The 20123-nt window shown below is 45.2% G+C and overlaps 1 protein-coding gene across 1 annotated transcript in view; it reads right to left on the bottom strand.

The window, feature by feature from the left end:
* Positions 1-3941: 3941 nt before the first annotated feature.
* Positions 3942-20123, bottom strand: part of PTPRO (protein tyrosine phosphatase receptor type O) — a 228824-nt gene continuing 212642 nt past the window's right edge. The window contains exons 18-24 of the mRNA XM_034645993.1: positions 19912-19988; positions 19217-19351; positions 18872-18994; positions 14090-14244; positions 12956-13091; positions 6701-6821; positions 3942-5681 (exon numbers count right to left, since the gene is read on the bottom strand). Coding sequence (XP_034501884.1) covers positions 6717-6821; positions 12956-13091; positions 14090-14244; positions 18872-18994; positions 19217-19351; positions 19912-19988 — 731 coding nt within the window. The 3' untranslated portion in view covers positions 3942-5681; positions 6701-6716. The remainder of the gene's footprint in view (positions 5682-6700; positions 6822-12955; positions 13092-14089; positions 14245-18871; positions 18995-19216; positions 19352-19911; positions 19989-20123) is intronic.

Here is a 20123-nt window from a genome sequence, read left to right as displayed (position 1 = left end):
AGCCAGCGAGAGAGGGAACATAAGCAGGGGGAGTGGGAGAGGAAGAAGCAGGCTCCCAGCAGAGCAGAGAGCCCGATGTGGGGCTCGATCCCAGGACCCTGGGATCACGCGCTGAGCTGAAGGCAGACGCTTAACAACTGAGCCACCCAGGCGCCCCACCTGTAGCCTTTTCCTGAGCCCTTGTTTGCATTGTGGGGTAACCTTGCTCTGCTCTGTTTCATTTCTCACCTGCCTTCTGGGAATTTTATTGGGAAGTACACATCACTGCCCTGGAAAACTCCCATGGTAATGGAGGCCACACATGGTCGTAAAGCGTATCCTTGTGCTGCCATATTGGTTCAGAGCAGCTTGACTGCCTGGGCTGGCCAGCCCAGAATCACTGTGAGAACACAACAGAAAAGTGTTACTTGGTCACATCACGGGACTGCAGGCAGGTTTTCCTGCTCCAAGTAGTGAGTCAGAGAGAGAGACAGGCAGACAGATGGGCAGAGATGGAAGGTTGCTCCTGGGTGATTTTCAGGGGTACACAGGCCAGGGCAGAGTTGGCCATTTCTGCCTATCTTCCCTTGGACAGCACGACCTGCAAGTAGCTGGAAAGTGTCAGCCTGATATGCTCTGTTAATGGGCCATAACAGTAAATCCACTGGGTTCTGTTGCATGACGCATGCGCTAGAGCTTTCTCTGGAGGCTTGGAAAGAATTTGTCACTTTGGAGTCAGCCAGAAAGAAAAGTTTCAGAAGGCAGGGCTGGGGGTGAATTTACCCATATGGGCCCTAGTGACTGGTACAGCGGGTTTTATGAATGCTTGCTGAGTGCAGGAATGAGTGTCCATCATTAGCATGTCCTAATATGGCTCTGCAGTCTTTAACACTGTCATATGGCAGAGCAGTCTTTTTTGACCCTTCTAGAAAAAAATCACCTGTCCCTCTCTTGGCCCCACATGGGATGCCTTATGTTTTCCTATCACAGCGCCTGTAACACTTTGTTGCCCTTAGTTTCACTTCTAACTTCCCCTAATAGAATAGAAATTCCTCGAAGCAGGAACCTTGTCTCATCCATCTTCATAGCTGCAGTGCCTCATAGGGGATGTTGAATAAATAAATGATTTTTTGAGAGGGTTAGAAGTTGACTATTTCTCAGATGGAATGGTTCGAAATTAGGCCCTTGTTCAAAGCAGCTCTGGGCACTAGCACGCACACTTAGCGCCTGCCCTTTTACCAAAGTGGGGACGCGATTCGGGCTTCCAGCCTATGTCCACGAGAGGTATAGACTCAGACATGCTTCATGTTAACAGTAAGGTCCTTAGATGTGTAAACAAAAGAAGGAAATGCTTTCTGACAAACGACGGGATGGGCTGCCTGGTGAGGGGGCAATTCTGCATGCCGGAGGGGCTCGGTAGAAAATAACCCACCATCTGCCAGGATACGTATGGTTGAGGAGAACCCTGTTTTGAGGAGGAGAGGAGGCTAGCGTGGTGATTCTCCTCAAGGAGCAGGGACCATGTCAGGGTCCGTGGTGACCAATGAGCAACAAGAGCAATGAGAAGCTAGGTCACTGTTCAACAAGCCATAGGGAAAAAAGCCTAACACCATTATCTTGACTGGTAGACGCTGCAGAAAATATATTGACAAGGTTTTAAGATATATAAGTGAAACATGGTGAAAAAGACTTGACTACTGTTTTCTCAGTCCTTCCAACAACCCAACGGATTCCATGGCACATTTTTGAAGGTGACCATATGGCACTGCTTGGGCTTCTCACGATGCCCGGCATATCANGGTGAAAAAGACTTGACTACTGTTTTCTCAGTCCTTCCAACAACCCAACGGATTCCATGGCACATTTTTGAAAGTGACCATATGGCACTGCTTGGGCTTCTCACGATGCCCGGCATATCACACGTCGTCAAGAAATCTTTCACCGGTCAATGGATTCATTCTACAGGATTCGATCCACAAACCTTTGTTGAATTAATGAGTGAATAAACAAAGGACGCTACCTTTACTCCAGGCTTTAGGGCCCTGCTTCTCTCAAGTCTTGTAACTTTGACCTGCTGTTTTCCACATCCCTAACCGTTCTGGTGACTCTGCCCTGGACGGCCTTCCGTGTCTTAACGTCCTTTGTGATACAACTCCCAGAGCTACAATCACACTCCGTCTTTCCTCGAGTGACCCACCGGGATCAGGCCTGGCCATAAGCCTTGGCTGAACCTGGAACAAAGCTCCTGCTGTTCTGAAAGGCCAGGCATCAGAGATGTCATAGCTCAAGTTTTGTTTTGTTTTGTTTTGTGTTTTGTTTTTCCAAATACATCCAAATGGGGCTGTGAAAAACTAGGGGTAGAAGTTTGCATGTGTTATGTTTTTGCTGCTTTATATAACCCCTTTGGCCAAAGGAGATGTTATATTTAGTCCTGGGCATGGCCTCTGGCCTCTGAGCCTGTGCCAAGTACCCGGCTAGAAAGCTGTGAGCCAGGAAGCGAGCCAGCTTATTTGAAGCACATTACATCAGACGTTTCCTGAGGTGGAAAGGAAGGCCTCCTTGCTAGAAAGCAGGGAGGATTTTGGCTCTTAGAGATTGGATTCAGTAACTTTAACTCCTTGGCTAAGGGCCAAGCCTCTAGCAAGCAGCTATCATATGGTCTGCAAAAAATTCAGATCCAGCATCTCCAGACCCTGCCTTCTGTGTTGACACCACAGCCTTCTTCGAGAGATGTGTATCGCCTTTTGGGGCAGTGGGGGGGAGGCGGGGGAGGTGGAAGGGGCAGCTTTTAGAAAGGAGAGGCATTAGAAAATCTGATTAAAGATTTTATAAGAGATTAAAATAATCTTACTGAGTTCTCTCAATTTGAGGGGTCACGTTCACTCTGTAGTGGAAAATGATAAGCCTTGAATTAAAACGCTGTCCAAAAAAACGTTGCCATCCATCACTTTTTTTCCCTTTCAAGTTAAATAAAATCATATAATGTGTAGTGAGGGATATGTTGGCATTAAATATTAAATTTACAAATTAGGCCCTCATGGTAGTTTCTCAATTACCTTTAGGAATTGACTTTTGCATGTGAAGAAACTGGATCTCCACACACTCAAAGTTAAATATTTTGTGATTCCAAAGTCTTCCTCTCTTTCTATGCACTACGTAGGCTATTATGACCTGTATATGCCAATGCCTCTGTGTTCAGAACATTGTCGCACTACTCAAATGATTAAAACAACAACAACAAAAAAAACCTTATTAATAATAGAGAGGCCCTGGCAGCCTCCGCTCTGAAAGCTCAAATTGAGTCCTGGAGTGGAAATGAAGCTGGTTAAAGTGGCTTTAGGGCACATGAGAGGACAAGATACAAATCGCCTTTGGGTGGATTATCATACTGATACTGTTTCGCTTTATATCTGAAAAATCTGGAGCTATGGCGGGGCATTCTGCAGTTCATGAACAGAGACTCGGGAGAGAGAAGACCCAAAGGCATCTGCTGGGATGAAAATCCAGGTCTTCTGACAGGTGGATGCTTTCCTCAGTGTAAATTCTACAGCCCCAGGAGCACCTGGGTGCCAGTGAACAAAGTGACGGCTCTGGAGACCCCTGAAGGAAGGATCTGGAAAAGGGCTCTCGTGGGAAATTTCTCAGCTCGGAGTCTTCAGTCTAAACTCGGGATACTTCTCTTTTGGGAAAATTGATCTGGAACTATTTGATCCCAACATTGAAGGGGTGCTCAAGAAAGACATGAAATATTTATGAAGTGCTTTAAGTTTCAGGGGAAGTAATATCCTGGTCTGCGAAACCGAAATGAATTCCAGCTCACCCGCGCCTCTTCTCGGCCCCATCCGAGGTTGCCCACATCACTCCTGACCTGTCCTTGTGTGAAAATCTAAGAATGCCACACATCCATTTGCCACCTTTCCTTAGCCCCGTGGGTTCCTGGGAGTGGAGCGATACGTTATTAACACGTCCAAGAAGGGAAATAAACAGGTAGGGGTGAGAAGAGGAGGTGGCAGCGGGGAGGTGAGAAGGGGAGGAAGGGAGGCGAGGGAGAACCAAGAACACCTGAGGAGCCCAAGCTGTTAAGCCGCGGGGTCTGGGCGTCCTCTGCCATTGCCCCTGCAAGGTGAACCTGAGACTCACTGGCCAGGTCTTGCGAAGAACCGTGCCAAGGTCTGCTGTGGCCAGGCCTTCTCAGTGACAGGAGACGGCGGGGTGCGGAGCTGTTCGCCTGGCACCCTTCCCCGTTGCTAAGGTCACTGGTAAATGATTAAGCTGCTCCTAGGTGCATGGCTTCGTGAAGAAGATCAGGAGTGAAGGGAAGCCAGGGCAAGGGGTAGTGATCAGATGCACAGGGAAGAAGCGTCCGGAAGCACGTACGGGACAGCAGGACAGCGCATTGCCACAGGGAAGCAGTCAGCTCGCGTTTACTTTCAGCTGCAAATGTTTTCCTTTGTATATCCATACCATCACCTCGTTTTTTAAGGAAGTGACACAAAGTAACGGGCTTCACAGTGCTGTCAGGGTCCGTCGTGACAGCACGTAGGGCACCATACACAATCATGTACTGTAATCATACAAAATCCCAAGAAGAAAATGTTACTAGTTACACTGGTTAAGATGAAACTGACAACCCAAAGGAAAACAAAACCCAAAGAAACCCCTGTTGGAATCCATAGAGACGCTTGACCATAGCCAAATAATCGTCCTAGCATGCTGCAGTTCGTTGCCGTAGCTTCATAAACCCCCAGCTCTTTGGGGGGAAAGAAAGTGCGCTTTCACAGCCTATAATATAGTTCTCAGAGAAATCGCTTTCACATGGATGCAGGTCCACAGAGTAAGGAATGCAAAGTCTAGGCACCAAGGTTGCTCAGACAGCAACGGAGTCTTAAGAGTCCTTCTTCAAACCGTTCTGAACCAGCTGTGGTTTGGTGAAAAAAAGAATCTGGACAGTGACATTAGTTCAAGAGGGCCCAGGAAAAAACAACACGTAAGTGTTAATAAGGAAGAAAACCATCAGGAACTAGAACAATTAAGACTTAAATATTTTGTCTACTCTACTTTGAAGCTGAATTACAGCTTTCCATATTTGGAAAAGATCTGCAGAGGATCTGTGGGTAGAGCCCTTCTCTCGTCCGCCCGTCCGCCCGCCCCGCTCCTGATCCAGCAGCTTAATGTTGGAGGACAGCTAGCACCGCTTCAATTTCCTTGAAGCAGAATCAACATTTCCTCATGTGTGGGCAGGCCACTTTTTAACAGTGAGGTATAATTTGATACCAACAATTCCTGTTCCCTCTTGGGCTACGGGCTTGGTCAGTCGTGTGGGTAGAAAACAATCCAACTTCCTGATAAAATCACACATACAAAAATTATTGCACTTAAAAACAACAACAACAACAACAAACTCAGCCCAACCAGCCAAGGGCCAAGGAAAGTCTTCGGAAGTGCTGTGCTTCCTGCCCTTTGCAGAGCTTCTGGACCTTTCTGGTGTTCGGGTGAATTTGGTCCGTTATTAAATGTCCAGAATGAAGGAGTCCAAAAGACACTGTATACTGTTTAAGGCTAAATCTTCCCGGTGCTTCAGTGAGATAGATTATCTCCTTGGCCACATACTACAAAGCAGGGGCTCTTCTTAGCAAAATGGCCAGCAGGGCCCCTAAAAAACTCTGGAAGCAAGGGAGGATGGGTGCACACCATGTCCTGTCCTGTGGATGAGAAAGAGAGAGAGAGAGAGAGAGAGACATTAAGCAGCCTGGCAGGGACAGGCCACACACTGGCAGGTCTGGGGCTAGGAGAAGAGCATCTTCCTCCCGGTTCTATTTGCTCTCTTTACACTCAAACCCATCACCCATCTGGACACAGGCTTGTCTGGGCATCTTTCTCTGTAAGACCCTTTTGTGTGTCTAAATATCTTTCCCTTTTTGGCAAATTTGTCTCTTAGTCTTTACCCTTCCTGCCTCCTTGCGCTTCCTGTATTTTGATAGATGCAAAGGTGGAATACTAGTCCTACCCTGCTACCCCCGATCTATATGCTGTTTATCCGTCCGCATGAATCCTGCACGCACCCCTGTCCTCTCCAACCCTGTGAATGGTACCCCCACCTCACTGTACTCAGATACATTTCAGTCTGTTTACTGACTTGAACTGGCATATTGTTACTTCAGGTAAGAGTGTAACACCTCCAAAGTCAGATCTCCTCGTCAAAGTTGAGCACAAGGCATTGAATATGTTACTAATGTTTTCAGGAAGCTCTCAAGTAAGTGTTCACATAATGGACGGAAGCAAGGCATTCCTCGACTCCGCTATTCTAGACTAGTGTTACTATTGTTTTTCTTCTTTGGGATATGTACCAGCTCATATCTCCTTTGTAATCCCTGGTATGACCCTTGTAATCAATCAAATATTTGCACAAAATATTGAGATAAATAGAGTGGGAGGGTAGCATCCTGACATCTCAGGCTCAGATCCAACATCAGAACAGTCAGAGGTTCCGAATGGAGGGAAGGAAAGTCAAATCATGATGGCTGCTGAAGCTCTTGCGTGTCATACCCCCCAGCCAAGGTGCACAGAAGCTCTAAGATCTGCACGGTATTACTCTCTCCCTATAACCACATTTGGGGGGTCGGAATCAATACAGCTGGTGACTGCTGCCTTCTGCCGTGTCCCATCACGTCCCCTTCCGTGACTCGAAGACAGAGCACCCACGACGGCCTCGTCTACTTACTGCTGTGGATTCTGAGCTAGGACTTGCTCACATTCTCATAGATGACGTCGCTGATGCAGAACTGCTGCTTCTTCTTCCTCCACATCAGCTGCACACACTGATGGATAAAAATGTACTGCTCCTGGAGCAAAAGACCACAGCGGGGCTCAGAGCGAGGTATTGTGCAAACACACATGTCATACTACGACAGGATTAGAAACCATGATCTGATGTCAGAGGAAACAATGCCCGTTACTTATGAGATAATTTTATAACTGGAAAATCCAAGAGAATCGACTGTAAAAATATTTTGATTAATAATAGAGCTTCGGTCACCACAACGTAACACTAAAGGCAATGACTATCCAATCAATAAATCATGGGCTTATTTTGAAAAAAAAAAAGTGTGTCATCTCATGAATTCCAGGAAGTTTAATGGATTAAGCCATAAAAATGGGGGGGCGGAATACAGGTTAGTTTTTCTCTGAATACTATTAGGAAGGACTTTTTAAACTTCAAAGTAATGTAATAAATTACCAGTGAAAATTTCAAACTACCATATATAAAACAAAGTAAAACGAATAAAATAAAGAATAAAATAAAGGTTAAATTGGAAACTGGGAGGGAAATTTATTTTCTAAAATTATGACAAAGTGTTGATACTTTATTCAGTATCATGATCAGACTATTACATTTAGCAAACAGCATGGGTGCAAAAAAAAAAACAACTCATTAAAACCCATTGTTGAATGCTTTACACTTTTCATAGAATAGAAACTAAAATAACCTGCTATACAATTAGTCACAAATCCAGTCCTCGAGTTTTTTGCCCATGCACATGAGTATTGTCTAAAACATGTCTTCTTTGTAGCAGTGAGACCCTGCCTCCACTGTGCTTGGCTGAGGTCACACATCTGTTGTAACCTGTAGCTTCCTGTCTCTTCTCTGGCTCTCCTCTCCTGCTCAGCCTTGTTTCCTGGCAGTAATGAAAACCTTCTGCCACTGCCACAGCTACTGCTGCTGCTGGAACTGCCGTAACCTCCTTGGTTTCGTGGTTTGGCAAATTGTTGGCCTCCACCACCACAGGGGCCAGAGCATCAGTCTCCAGAATTTCCTCCTTTCATGGGTCCACGCTTTGAAGACTGACTGTTGTAGTTGCCAAAATCATGAGAGCTTCTGCCTCCTCCAAAATTGCTTCCATTACCAAATCCATGATAGCTGTCCTCACCGCCACCATACCCACCACCACCTCGACTGCCACCAAAGTCACCTCCCTGGTTTTGTCATTCCCACCAAAACCTTGTCCACAACCACCATCAAAGTTTCCAGAACCACTCTGACCTCTTGGGCTGGGTGAAGCACTAACCATCTCTTGCTTAGCTGGGACTTTTCCTTACTTCACAGCCGTGGCCACTCACGGTATGGGATTTTTGAATGACAATCTTGTCTACAGAGTCATGGTCATCAAAGGTTACAAGAGCAAAGCCTCTCTTTTTGCCACTGCCTCAGCCAGTTGATTTCAATCATTTCAGTTTTCCCATACTGTTCAAAATAACCTCTTAGGTGATGTTCTTAAGAGTCTTCTCTAATGCGACCAACAAGAATCTTCTTTACAGTCAAGTGTGCGCAGGTCTTTGAGAATCTTCCCTTGAGACCACCCTCTTTGGCTGCACAACTCTTCCGTCCACCTTGTGTGGCCTTGCATTCATGGCTGCCTCCACCTCCTCCACAAACCCAAAGCCTCTGGAGCGCTTGGTGTTTGGATCTCTCATGCCCACACAGTCCGTGAGCGTTCCCCAGTGCTCAGAATGGCTCCTTGGACTCTCATCAGTTGTTTCAAAGCTCAAACCTCTGAGAAGAACTTCCGCCACTGTTCAGGCTCTTGGGAGACTCTGACTTAGATATAATGGCGGTAGAAAGGGAGACTTCAGGGATGCTTACTTAGCGGGCATCCACAGACAGAAAGGAGAAACCTAAGGAAAGCATCTCAGTACCTTTATTTTTGTTTAAAATTCCTTCAGTCAGTAACACACACACTTAAACTGACCAATAAAATATATCAGTAATGAGACCAAATATTCCTGGAAGGCAGGGACTATATCTTTTTATTCCTCATGCCTAGCTCTCAGTTTGTGCTTATGAAAGTTTTCTGAAATAAACTGAGGAAATATTAAAACATATGCCAAAGATGGAGATATAATAAAAAATGTAAGTTGAAACAATTGTGTTTCATCCATGACATGAGCAGAGCTAAAGGAAAATGGTAACGCTCAATGATGACTTGAGTTTGCTGAAGCTGTCATTTTTTATCTATTGTTGGTGGAGATGTTATTACTAAAGAGCTAGTATATGGCCTTGTGGACACAGATAGTAAACAAGTGGGAAAGGATCCAATTTAATGTCCTATAGAAAGGAGAATAGTTTAAATAAGACACAGCAGATCTGTACTGAAATAGTATTCGGTCTTTAAAATGAGATTTATAGAGTTTTGGACAATTTGGGATGATATGTAGAGCAAAACGTTAAGTGGAAAAGTACAGTGTATGGTATAGGTACATAAGCATATAAGCGTAATCATATAAAAGTTACACTTCAACGAAGATGGAGATGAAATACATCAAAATATTGAGAGTAGCTGTCTCGGTGCCATGAGATCAAAGTAACTTCACGATCTTTCAACTTTCTTCTTCATTTCCTAGAGCTTCTCTTTTTTTTTTTTTAAGATTTTTTTTTAATTTTTATTTATATGACAGAGATAGAGACAGCCAGCGAGAGAGGGAACACAAGCAGGGGGAGTGGGAGAGGAAGAAGCAGGCTCATAGCAGAAGAGCCTGATGTGGGGCTCGATCCCATAATGCCGGGATCACGCCCTGAGCCGAAGGCAGACGCTTAACCGCTGTGCCACCCAGGAGCCCCATTTCCTAGAGCTTCTCTTGATACCAGTAGAATAACCTTGACGTAAAAGCCAGTCATGATATGCACAGGATTTAAGGGGTCTCTTGTATGACAACTTTATAAAGGTTAGATTAATACTTCAAACCTCACTGGGTTGACACCTCAGCCTAATCGGGATTTTTCAACAAGCTTTGGAGAAAATATATTCCCTTATTTTGTGATAGTATCACATCCCTAACTGGCTACCTCCTCTCATGATCACACATCACTCCGTGGTTTCTGGTGTTGCATCAAGCACTGAGCACGGTTCAGGCCAGAGAGTGCCTTGTTTTTCAATTCATAACTACTCAGTGGCCCAACTATGTGTCACAAAGAAAAAAGAAGTGGCTGGACCACAGGAAAAGTTAATGAGAGACTATTTACAGACATAACCTCAAGAGCCCCTGAGAAGCTGCTGATCGGGATGATGGCTGCTCAAAGCAAAGCCCTAACTGACCTCCAGGGAAAGCCTGTTAGAGGAAAATCAAAGAAAACATTTGATAAAAATAGAAGAGGGCCCAAGAGAGGTGAATGCCACCCACATAGAGCGGTTTACGGTTTCAAAGTGCTTGTCTAGATTATATCATTCACATGATGGATACTGTATAGCAATTCATGAATGCGCCATTCAGATTTTACAGATGAGGACAGGGAGCTATGAGAAGTGAAGGGAGCTGTACAGAGGCCATAAGTGACCCAGGCCGACTCACAGTCTGGCCTTTGGACCCCGACTCTCTAACTACCCCTTGCTGCTCTTGTGGTGAGGCTCCAACTATGTGCCGGGTCTCCCATCCAAGTCCTAACCGGGCCCAACAATGCTTAGCTTCTCAGATTGGACGAGATCGGGTGCGTTCAGGGTGGTGTGGCCGTAGACTGTCCGGTCAGTGGAGAAAAGGGAAGAGAACATATCAAAAAGCAGCCCATGCGGCGTGTTGCCACGACCTGAAATGTGCATCTCAGGACAGGCTGTTTTAATCAGTTAGTTCTGCTATTCCTAGAGTGGGGTGGGGTGTTGGAATCGAGATGACAGGCAGTCTCGAGGAGGTAGGAAAATTAGAAACCAGCCACGGGAGGGATTCTGGTCCACCACACACAGAATCGGAAATCAGCTGGAGAATCACTCCGGCCTCTAGAAAATCATTAGTGTTAAAGGGGTACTATGGGATGATAAAGCCGAAGAATATAATTTGTTTACTCTGCTCCTTACTTGTTATTATCAGTGAGGTGGAAGGCAGCAGGACTGGGGTATTATGAATGGGGTCGAGGAGGACGTTAGGAAAACCCCAGGTTGAACCATGAAGAGCACAGGAACCAGGAAAAACCAAGGTAAACGGACAAGATGTTCCAGACATAACTAACAAAACAGACATAAATAAATAACTCGAGCTAGAGAGCAGTCACTGCCGAGTCCCGAGGGAACTCAAGGGTGAAGCTGGAACAGTTGGAAAAAATCAGTAACCTGTGCTGACCTCCGCCTCTTTTGCTGACTTTGTGTTTTCCCACCAGAGTTCAGGGAAGGGATATTATACTTTAGAAAAAGACTGTTTTCCCTGGAGATGTCAACCTAAAAATGCTGCCATAAACAAAGAAGCCAAACAGCCAGAATTTGGGACCAGAAAGTTGGGGAGAACACAAGACTTCCCCCTCTCTACCCAAAGGCACAGGTGCAATTGGTGCGATTACCACACTTGAGGAGAGATAATGGTGTTGAAAATTGGATGGAGGGGTCTGCCAAGTGAAAGAAGTTTTTAAGAAGGCATTAGGATTCTGTAATTGGGAAAGCCGAAGGCAAACAGGCTATAATCAAAGTCTATAAAGTCATAAGAGGCATAAATTAAGTCAATGGAGCAATTCATCACATCGAAAATACTTAAAATAAGGAGTGGCCCTTTGAAGATCGGGGATTAATATACATAATGGGGAGTTTTAACCACATATTAGGATGCCAATTTATGGAAGTGAAAACCAAAAATATGGACCGATTCATAAAGCACTGTTTAATCACTAGGTAGTGGGCTTCTCTGGGGAAGCAGAACGTTTTAAGCTTATGCTAACGAGGTAATATTCCGGTCCCCACCACCATAAATTAGAAGGCCCCAGGGCTGGGACGTGAATGGGCTCAAGGAACTGAGCAAACAAACCCATCATCAGTGAGACACCTGCATGTGAATGGATCACTCTTTCCAAAGTGGGATGATCTTGCTAGAGCGCAGAAATAAATCCCTTGGGTCGGTTGGTTGTGTTGAGCTGTGGTCTGAGGGAGTGGGGAAGCAGGAGAGAAAAGTTAGGAGTGGGACAAGGAGAAACCGGAAGTGCGAACAGAGAGCAGCCATTACAGCAGGCTCTTTGAGTTATACTGACACCTCGTGGTGCTTAATAGAAAAGCATGGGAAAGAGGAAGGCAGCATTTCATCTCCTGGAAATTGAGATGAGAGGTCAGGCTAGGTATTTTCTACTCTACAAGCATTCCTCCCCCACACACTCCTTGAGCAGAAAGGATTATTGTACGCTCTAAGCTGAGAAGTCCCAAGAACAGCATGGCGATGAGGATTATGAACCAGCTATTGTGCGTAGGTTTCGGGGCGCACCCAGGTGCCCACCCGCTGCTGCTGGGATGGTGTGCTGCTGTGTGTGGGCAGCAGCCCAGGGCTAACCACTCCCGCCAGAGTGCATTCTGAGGCTTCCAGGCAGGAGAGGACTCGGCAGAAGAGGAAGAAGAGGGAGCACAAAAGACTGGTGGATATTTCTGGGGATGCCTCCATGTTGTTACAACGATAAATCCGCTCCTTCAGATCAAGGGTGCTGGCAGCACTGCTTGGATGGGAGCCGGAGATCCTTAAAATCATACGGGGGACAGAAAGCATAAATCCAACCCCTGGTCATCATCCAAAGTGCATTGGGACAGAGAGTCACATGGAGGACGAACTAATGCCAAACTTATTGAATCAGTTCTAGCATTTCAAATATAAATTAAATCACGTCGGTTCCATAGTCTCCACTTGGTGGCATTTACCCAAATTGGCTGTCACCTTCACTGAACTCTCAGTCTGTCCAAAGAGGTTTTATTCTATTATAGATATTATGGATACATGCATGCGCTCTGGATTACTGAAGGGCATATGATGCCAACCGCAGCGTAAGCACTACACCCTGAGTGGACTTCTAGAGGCTAATATCTATTTTTTTAAATACCTTGAAGCAATTTGAACATGCACACTGAGAAACTGGCAAGAGCAGAGGCAGGACAAAAATTGAGACGATTGTTTTGAAACATGAGACTGAATCATGGGAAGTTTCTCAGTCCAGGGCATACTTGAAAATACATTTTGCTTTCGTTCCTACCTCTGTCTGCACCATAGACATCCGGTATGATCGCATTTCGGACACCAGCCCCAAGATGTCGACAAACTCATGATCCCGAATGTGCTGCAAGAGCCTGTCCAGGGCAATGAATGTTCCCGTCCGGCCGACTCCGGCACTGCAAAAGAGTGTTTGGACAGCACATTTCTCACACGTCCTTTTACACGGTCACAAACACACTGGCCACTAGAAAACCCCCAACATGACAGACAGCAACACTGAGAAAAGAGAAGAAATATTCCTGACGATATTTTCCTGATTTTGAAGTACGTGAATGTGGTTGGCATTGGTTTTTTTTTTTTTAAAGATTTTATTTATTTATTTATTTGAGAGAGAGAACACAAGTGGGGAGGGGGAGAGGGAGAAGCAGACTCCCCACTGAGCAGGGAGCCTGATGTAGGACTCGATCCCAGAAGCTTGGGATCATGACCCGAGCCGAAGGCAGACATTCTGTCTTTCAGTGTCATGTATCTGTCACACCCCCTCCCGCCGCAGGGCGCCCTGCTTCCTGAGGAAGGTAAGGATTCCAGAGGGAGCCTGCTGGAGGGCTGCTTCCTGCTCTCAGAGAGCTGATAAACAGAAAACAATTCCAGTCCTCTGTGTAGCCTCAGAGTTCACCCCCTGGGGAAAGTCGGCTTGAGAGGCCACACGCTAGCTCTAGCTTTGGGCTTAGCTACAGCCACTTGCAGGTGGTCAATAATATGTATATTTTTCAGGGCTGTGATTAGCTATTTTTAATCTGACTCTGTATTTGGCCATGTTATAAACCACTGAGAGGCTGGGGTAATATCCCACAGTACCTAAATGCACAGCTAGGAGCTTTAACGTGTCCCCATTCTAGCTGCATGAATTTGGGGCTCAGTGTTTTGTTTTGTTTTTTTCATCTGAAAGTGAGAATAATAACATCTACCTCATAAGCTATGGGAGATAAGAAAAGCCATATTGTAAGTAAAGCATGTATCTAGTAAGGTATCAGTTAATTGTAAATTTTAATAAGTTATAGTTCATGTAATTGCGAATCCAGTGTGATGGGGGACATGGGATGGTGGGCTCTTCACTTTCTTTATAAAGCAAAGCCCGTGGTGCCCTAACAGAAGATTCAGCTGGTGAGGTTACCTGCAGTGCACGATCATGGGGCCTTTGCTCTTGGTTGCTTGCTGTCGAACCACGTGCACAAACTGCAGGATGCTCTCCGCAGCATTTGCCGTGGGCACCCCGTGATCAGGCCACGCAGTGTAGTTGAAATGCATCACGTCCTGCATCTCATCAGCCTTTAGGAGAAAAAGCCAACACAGGCATGAATGTCTCAGTGCGCCGGCCAGGTGGCCTAGGCCTCCACGGCAGCTCACTGGTTAATGGCCTAAGAGGTTCAAGCCACGTTCCCCTCCTGGCCGGTCCCCTTCCCTTTCCAGCTCCAAGGATGGTGTTTGGCCCAAAGCGGGCCCTGAAAAAAAAATACTGATTGTATAAAACTTCAAAGAGTAAGATAAGTAGGTGAATCCATGCCTTTGTAGAGATAAGAGGTCAAGCAGGTCAGGGTGTGCCTCCTGGCTTGGCCTTTTGGCAAGTGCATCAGCATTGGCCCAGGAATCCAGGGGAAGGTGCTCTCGGTGCCCCCCCACTGGGTCCTTTTGTCAGGCTGATGCACCCCTTTTCCAGCTGCTGCTAACAGCATATGGTTGTGTCCTCCTCCTGGCTGTCCTCCACAAAGGGAACAGCCTTGCTAGAGCGTGCCCGACGGGATGTGTTCTCCTGATGAGGGCGGTCCACAGCTAAGGAATGACGGATACTGGAGTATAAAATGACTGCCCCTTACATCAGGGGGGCACAGCTAACAGCACGGTGTCATTCACTGCCCCGGCCGTCTCCGTGGGACCCAGCTGAGGCCAGAATTCCGCAGGACCCACAGCGGTGTGTAGCTCCTTCCCTGCCCTGTCCTATCCTGCTTCCCTTGTTCCCTTAGAGATTTTACCCAAGATTACACTTGCAAAAACTCACCAATAGGACAGTCCGTGTCTTGTGCTCTGACCCAAGACAAACTTGCTGAACACGTTTTCTCATATCTAGAATGAGCCCTTTTAGAGGTTATGGGATGAAATATCCCACCACAAGGGGGTTGTGAGGATTCAGTGTGCTCATATCCATGAAGGGCGGGACCTGGTAGATGCGACCATCACCACTCCCTGACTACCACTACTGTCTCCCATCCAGCTCCGTGCAGGTGTATGGCTGGTTCTGGGAATCCCAGGGGGTCGGTATGTTTTGTATATTTATCTTATTCATATGAACCCATATGTCAAATGTATTCTTGTCCTCTCGAACTGAGTAATTATCAGTTAGGGTGTGGGCCTTCAAGATTCACTCTTTTCCTTTCCTTTTCTTTTCTTTTCTTTTTTTTTTTTAAGATTTATATATTTGAGAGTGAGAGGGAATGCAGGGAGAGGGAGAGAGAGTCTCAAGCCGGCTCTGCACTGAGCACAGAGCTCCACGAGGGGCTCCATCTCACAGCCCTGAGGTCATCACCTGAACCAAAACCAAGAGTTGGACACTTAACCCAGGCGCCCAAGACTCACTTTTTAGTCTCTACTAATTTGTAAGCATAACGATTTATTCTGTTCTTATTATCAACTGTCAGAAATATTCCAAATCTAGGCCTCACAAAGATCTGATTCATGCCCCTTCCCTCAAACTTGCTATGAGCCTAGAATCCACTTGGTGAATGGAATACTGTATCATAACTTGGAAGAATCTGGCCTGGTTATGAAACGAAAGTTAGGATCAGGTATTCAAGAGAAATGAATTCCAAAGGGCCAGTGGTTTCGGGTGGAGTAAAATTTGTATAAATCTAAGTAAATGCATAAATAAAGCATATACATAAATATGTAATAAGATCTGTGTAAACATAAATAAATCAGCACTTCAACTGGAGCCCCTGTCCCCTGGTCACTTAAAGTTATCCGTCCCCAGCCACAGGTAGTGCCTCCCTCACTGCCTTCAAAGGCTCTTTCTTAGACACACGGAGCATGGGTGCGAAAGTCTGCAAAGATGCTGGCCACTCTCACTGCTGTTTTCAGGAGGTATGGCAAGGCAGTATCCGAGCATAATGAATTGTGCAGAATGACTCCGTTACTCAGCGCCATGAGGATTTTAAGCACACTCAATCACTAGATACCACCTTTGGTTGCCCAGAAAAGCTCACAAAAAAATGTTAGATCTTTTCAAAGGCTGATTACAGGCTTTTTGCAAAGACTTGTACATTGTAGGCAATGTGTGTGTGTGTGTGTGTGTGTATGTATATGCCTATATATATATGCCTATATATGTTGGATATATGTATAGGCATATATATATAATTAATCTGAAAATGTATCCAATTAAAATATGTAAGGTGGTTCAAAACTAGGAAACACTTAAATTGTCATTAGTCTCTCTATAGCTGCAAGACAGGGTTCTTAGTATCAGGGAGATCCCTGTCCGCTGAATAACAAGGCCCACATCAATGGGAACAAACCCATTTTTGCTGGTTTTAGTCTCCAGTTCTTACTCAATTCAGGCCAAGTTTTCAAGCCCTGGAAAGTGACAAATTGTGCGTTATGGTCATTTTCCTCCTTTCTTGTTGAATGAGAAAACCATTCTTGTTACGTCTTAGCCTTTCCAAAATTTCTCTTACCCTGATTTCCTCATTCATGGACTTTTATCTGGTTGTACTCTGAAAGCTCCCATATATCGATATGGAGGACTAAAGATGAGTGTGAACAAAAATCGAAACAAATAGAAAAACACATCCATTGGCATAGCACAATGTTCTGCAACATAACCTTCATAAAGCATAAAATTTAGATTCTGTGTTTATGGCCAAAAGGGGGCACTCTAGGACCGAAAGCTTGTAACTACCGTAGCCACATCTTTCCAGAAAACACTATTATTCAATGTTTTATTTCAGTGTTTCAAGCCCTTGACACGATTATCGTTGAAAGATAAGTCATCATTTAAGACCAAGGACAAGAAGCATAGTACTGACCAGACAGTGATCTATGTGACCCTTCTCTGTCAAGGAAACAGCCATTGGAACAGGCCCTATTTTGTATTTTGTCCTGAATGCAAACCAGGGAATTACTTGTTGTACATTTGCCCAGTAGTTTACACTGGCTTTCTGGCTGAAACAGCCAAAAAACAAAGCAGGATTCAAATGGCATTCAGATTGTCAAATATTTTCTCTGAGGAACATCTGTGATGCTTTCCAAGTGTTTTATTATTTTTGAAATCATTCATTCATTCACTCATTTATTCATTCCTCAAAGATTTTGTAAGTGGCTAACGGTTGGGATTACAAAGCTTCTTAAAACAGGGTACTTGCTTCCCAATCTCACAGCACACTGGGGGGGAGGACATGAAGAGAGACAATTATAACCATCTCTGTTGTCCTGTGATAGAATAATCTAGGGGAGATTAGAGCAGAGGGGGAAAGAAATAAAGGTGTCTTGAAACCAGGGAAGGCTTAACAAAGGAGGTGACCTTTGAGTTGAAACTCTGAGTGGGAAGTGTTTATGGAACAGGAGGAGATGGCCATTTCAAATAAAAAAAAAAAAAAAAAAAAAAAAAGGAACAGCAGCGGGAACAACAGTCTGCTAGGGATTTGCCTAAATTCCCCTTTTAGCAAAACCATTGTTAATTACCAGTAGTTAAGTGATTAAACTTGCAAATATCAATAAATGACGAGTTAATGAGTACTTATGCTGTATTGATATAGACAATCTTTGTTTCCATAGTCCATATTAAGGGTCAGCAAACATTTTCTGTGAAGGGCAGACAGTAAATAGTTTAGGTGTCAGGGGGCACATGGTCTCTGTTGCAACTACTCAAGCTTGATGTAGCTTGGTAGGTACAAGCTTGATAGGTAGTATGTAAGCAGATGTGTGGCTCTGTCTCAATAAAATGGTATTTGTGGACACTGAAATGTGAATTTCAAATCATTTCCATATTTTGCATGAAATATTTTTCTTTTGATTTTTTTCACCCATTTAAAAATTTAAACTCATTCTTGGCTCACAGGCTTTACAAAACAAGCAGTGGTCCATTGGTCCACAGCTCAGTCTACCATCCCCTGACCTATACAGTTAGGAAGTGCTGTTTCTAAGCAGAGAACATTGCAGTGGGGGTTTTCCCATTCAATGCCTCAACAGAGAGCATGTTCAAGTGACTACAGTAAAAATGCCCTCCTCTTTTCTGGAACCGTGGTGTGTGAAGAAGGCAACAGGGTGACTGGCTGATGTCGGCCCCTGAGCAGCACACCAACATTCCGCGTAAGCTCCAAAGCTAATCATCGGAGCGGTAGCAGGCCCAGGAGAAGCAGACTTTTTCTGTCGTGCTAATATTCAGAGATCAATAGCATTTTCAAAGAGGTATGGAACCATGGTAAAAAAGGCCTGGAAGTAACTTTGACATAATAAAAACCAAACCAGAACAAATATAAGGAAAAAAGCCAAACAAAACCAAACCCAAACTACTGAATTATGGTCTAAGTGTTTAAAGTTTAAGTGTATCTTATATATCCTCGCTGTCCTCATGTGGAATTTAGTATAAGTAATGAGAACTTCTCTCGTCAGTCGTAACTGGTGAGCAGTGACTCCCCGTGTCTCCTATGGCCCTGGGCTAATCTGAGATGGAACCGTGAGGACCTTTCGTCCCATCTCCTCGGGCTCTCCAGGCCAACCATTTCATCCACACCACTGTTGATGAAGCTGGAAATAAATACGTTCAGAGTGGGATTTAGCTCTTGGAGAAAGCAGTGTTGCAAAGGCCGAAGAGTTCACAGTCTGACGTGACAGTGGGTCGGCCTGACACGTGGGTGTCCCCTCAGCACAGGGACAGCCCCTGAACGTGCACGTCGCAACTTACATAGTTGATCCGGAAGTGTCTGCAGGCCCAGTCATCCCGCTCTTCCTCTGAGATCATCTCCACGGTGATGTCTCCGTAAGCTATGGGTTCTTCCGTGAACGGCCAGTAATGGTCACATTTCACCTGAGGGGACAATGGCACAACCTTTTAAACCAAACAGGCTGTGGAAGAGAGTCTGTGCTCACTTAGGGAACACAGAAGTCCTTGCCTCTGAAGAACAGTGATGTACCATAATAAGGATGAAAAATGAAGCAAGCGGGAAGTTTCTGGTACTCAGCCCTCAAGCCGTGGCCACGGCTGCTACAGGGTGTGCTGCCAGTGGGGACAGCCCCCTTAGGCACTTACCCTTCTTTTCTCATTACACTGCGTGAGCATGACAATAATCTGGGACTTCTGTTGTAGAACCATCTTCCAAAAGTCATTTCTGGTCTCAGGCAGTGGCCCCTGTGTGGCAATATACTCCTGGGATGAGTTGTATCCCTGAAAGATGAAGTGACAAAGTTGTCACCTAAGGAGCCACTGTCCACACCAAATGCTGTTCCACACGAAGGAGGAAAACCTGAGAATTTCCTGGGGATAAGCCTGCCAAAGGATCACACACCTGAGTTGTGTTCTCTCTCTTGTTCATCAAAGAGGTTATCAGAGTAACGGACCTGCACAGGTCTGCGTGATGGTAAGCCTTGTTCTCACACCTTTTTTGTGAGAACAGTCACTATTTTTAAGGCACAGGGGCTCAGGTGGAACCCTTTGAGGTGGGTTGCCAAAACTGAAGTTTAAATGCGAGAAAAATGATCTTTAGTGTAATTATTTACTTTCACCAGATCTTTACAAAGAAATCCGAACATTACTCATCTACAGGCTCTCCCCCCACCCCACCCCTTGCCATTCGTTATTCTGAAGAGGACTGATGGAAACTGTTCCTGAGAGTCGGGTGGCCAGGCAGAGAATGGCTTTCTTTACAACTGTTGGAATCGTCCTCTCTGGCTGAGCTAGAATCTGGATGCCCGGTTTTAAAAAATGTTGTACTGTCTTTTACTTACAGGAATGTAGTTGGCATTGATATAGTCTGTACCTTCCTCTTCATTCATGGAGACTAATCTCACTCGGCTAAAGTCATCTGTGAAGAACAAGAAGAAAAGAAATATTAAAAATGTGAGCAGAAAGAATTGTCTTGACCTTCTCTATCCAAATAACAACTCAGATCAGCCCGTGACAGAGTAGGTCACGTTTATTTTAGCCTGATATCTCAGCC

The sequence above is a fragment of the Ailuropoda melanoleuca genome, chromosome 16, assembly GCF_002007445.2.
Source record: "Ailuropoda melanoleuca isolate Jingjing chromosome 16, ASM200744v2, whole genome shotgun sequence".
In the NCBI taxonomy this organism is placed as follows: domain Eukaryota; kingdom Metazoa; phylum Chordata; class Mammalia; order Carnivora; family Ursidae; genus Ailuropoda; species Ailuropoda melanoleuca.
This window is presented reverse-complemented; position numbering and strand designations above follow the sequence as displayed.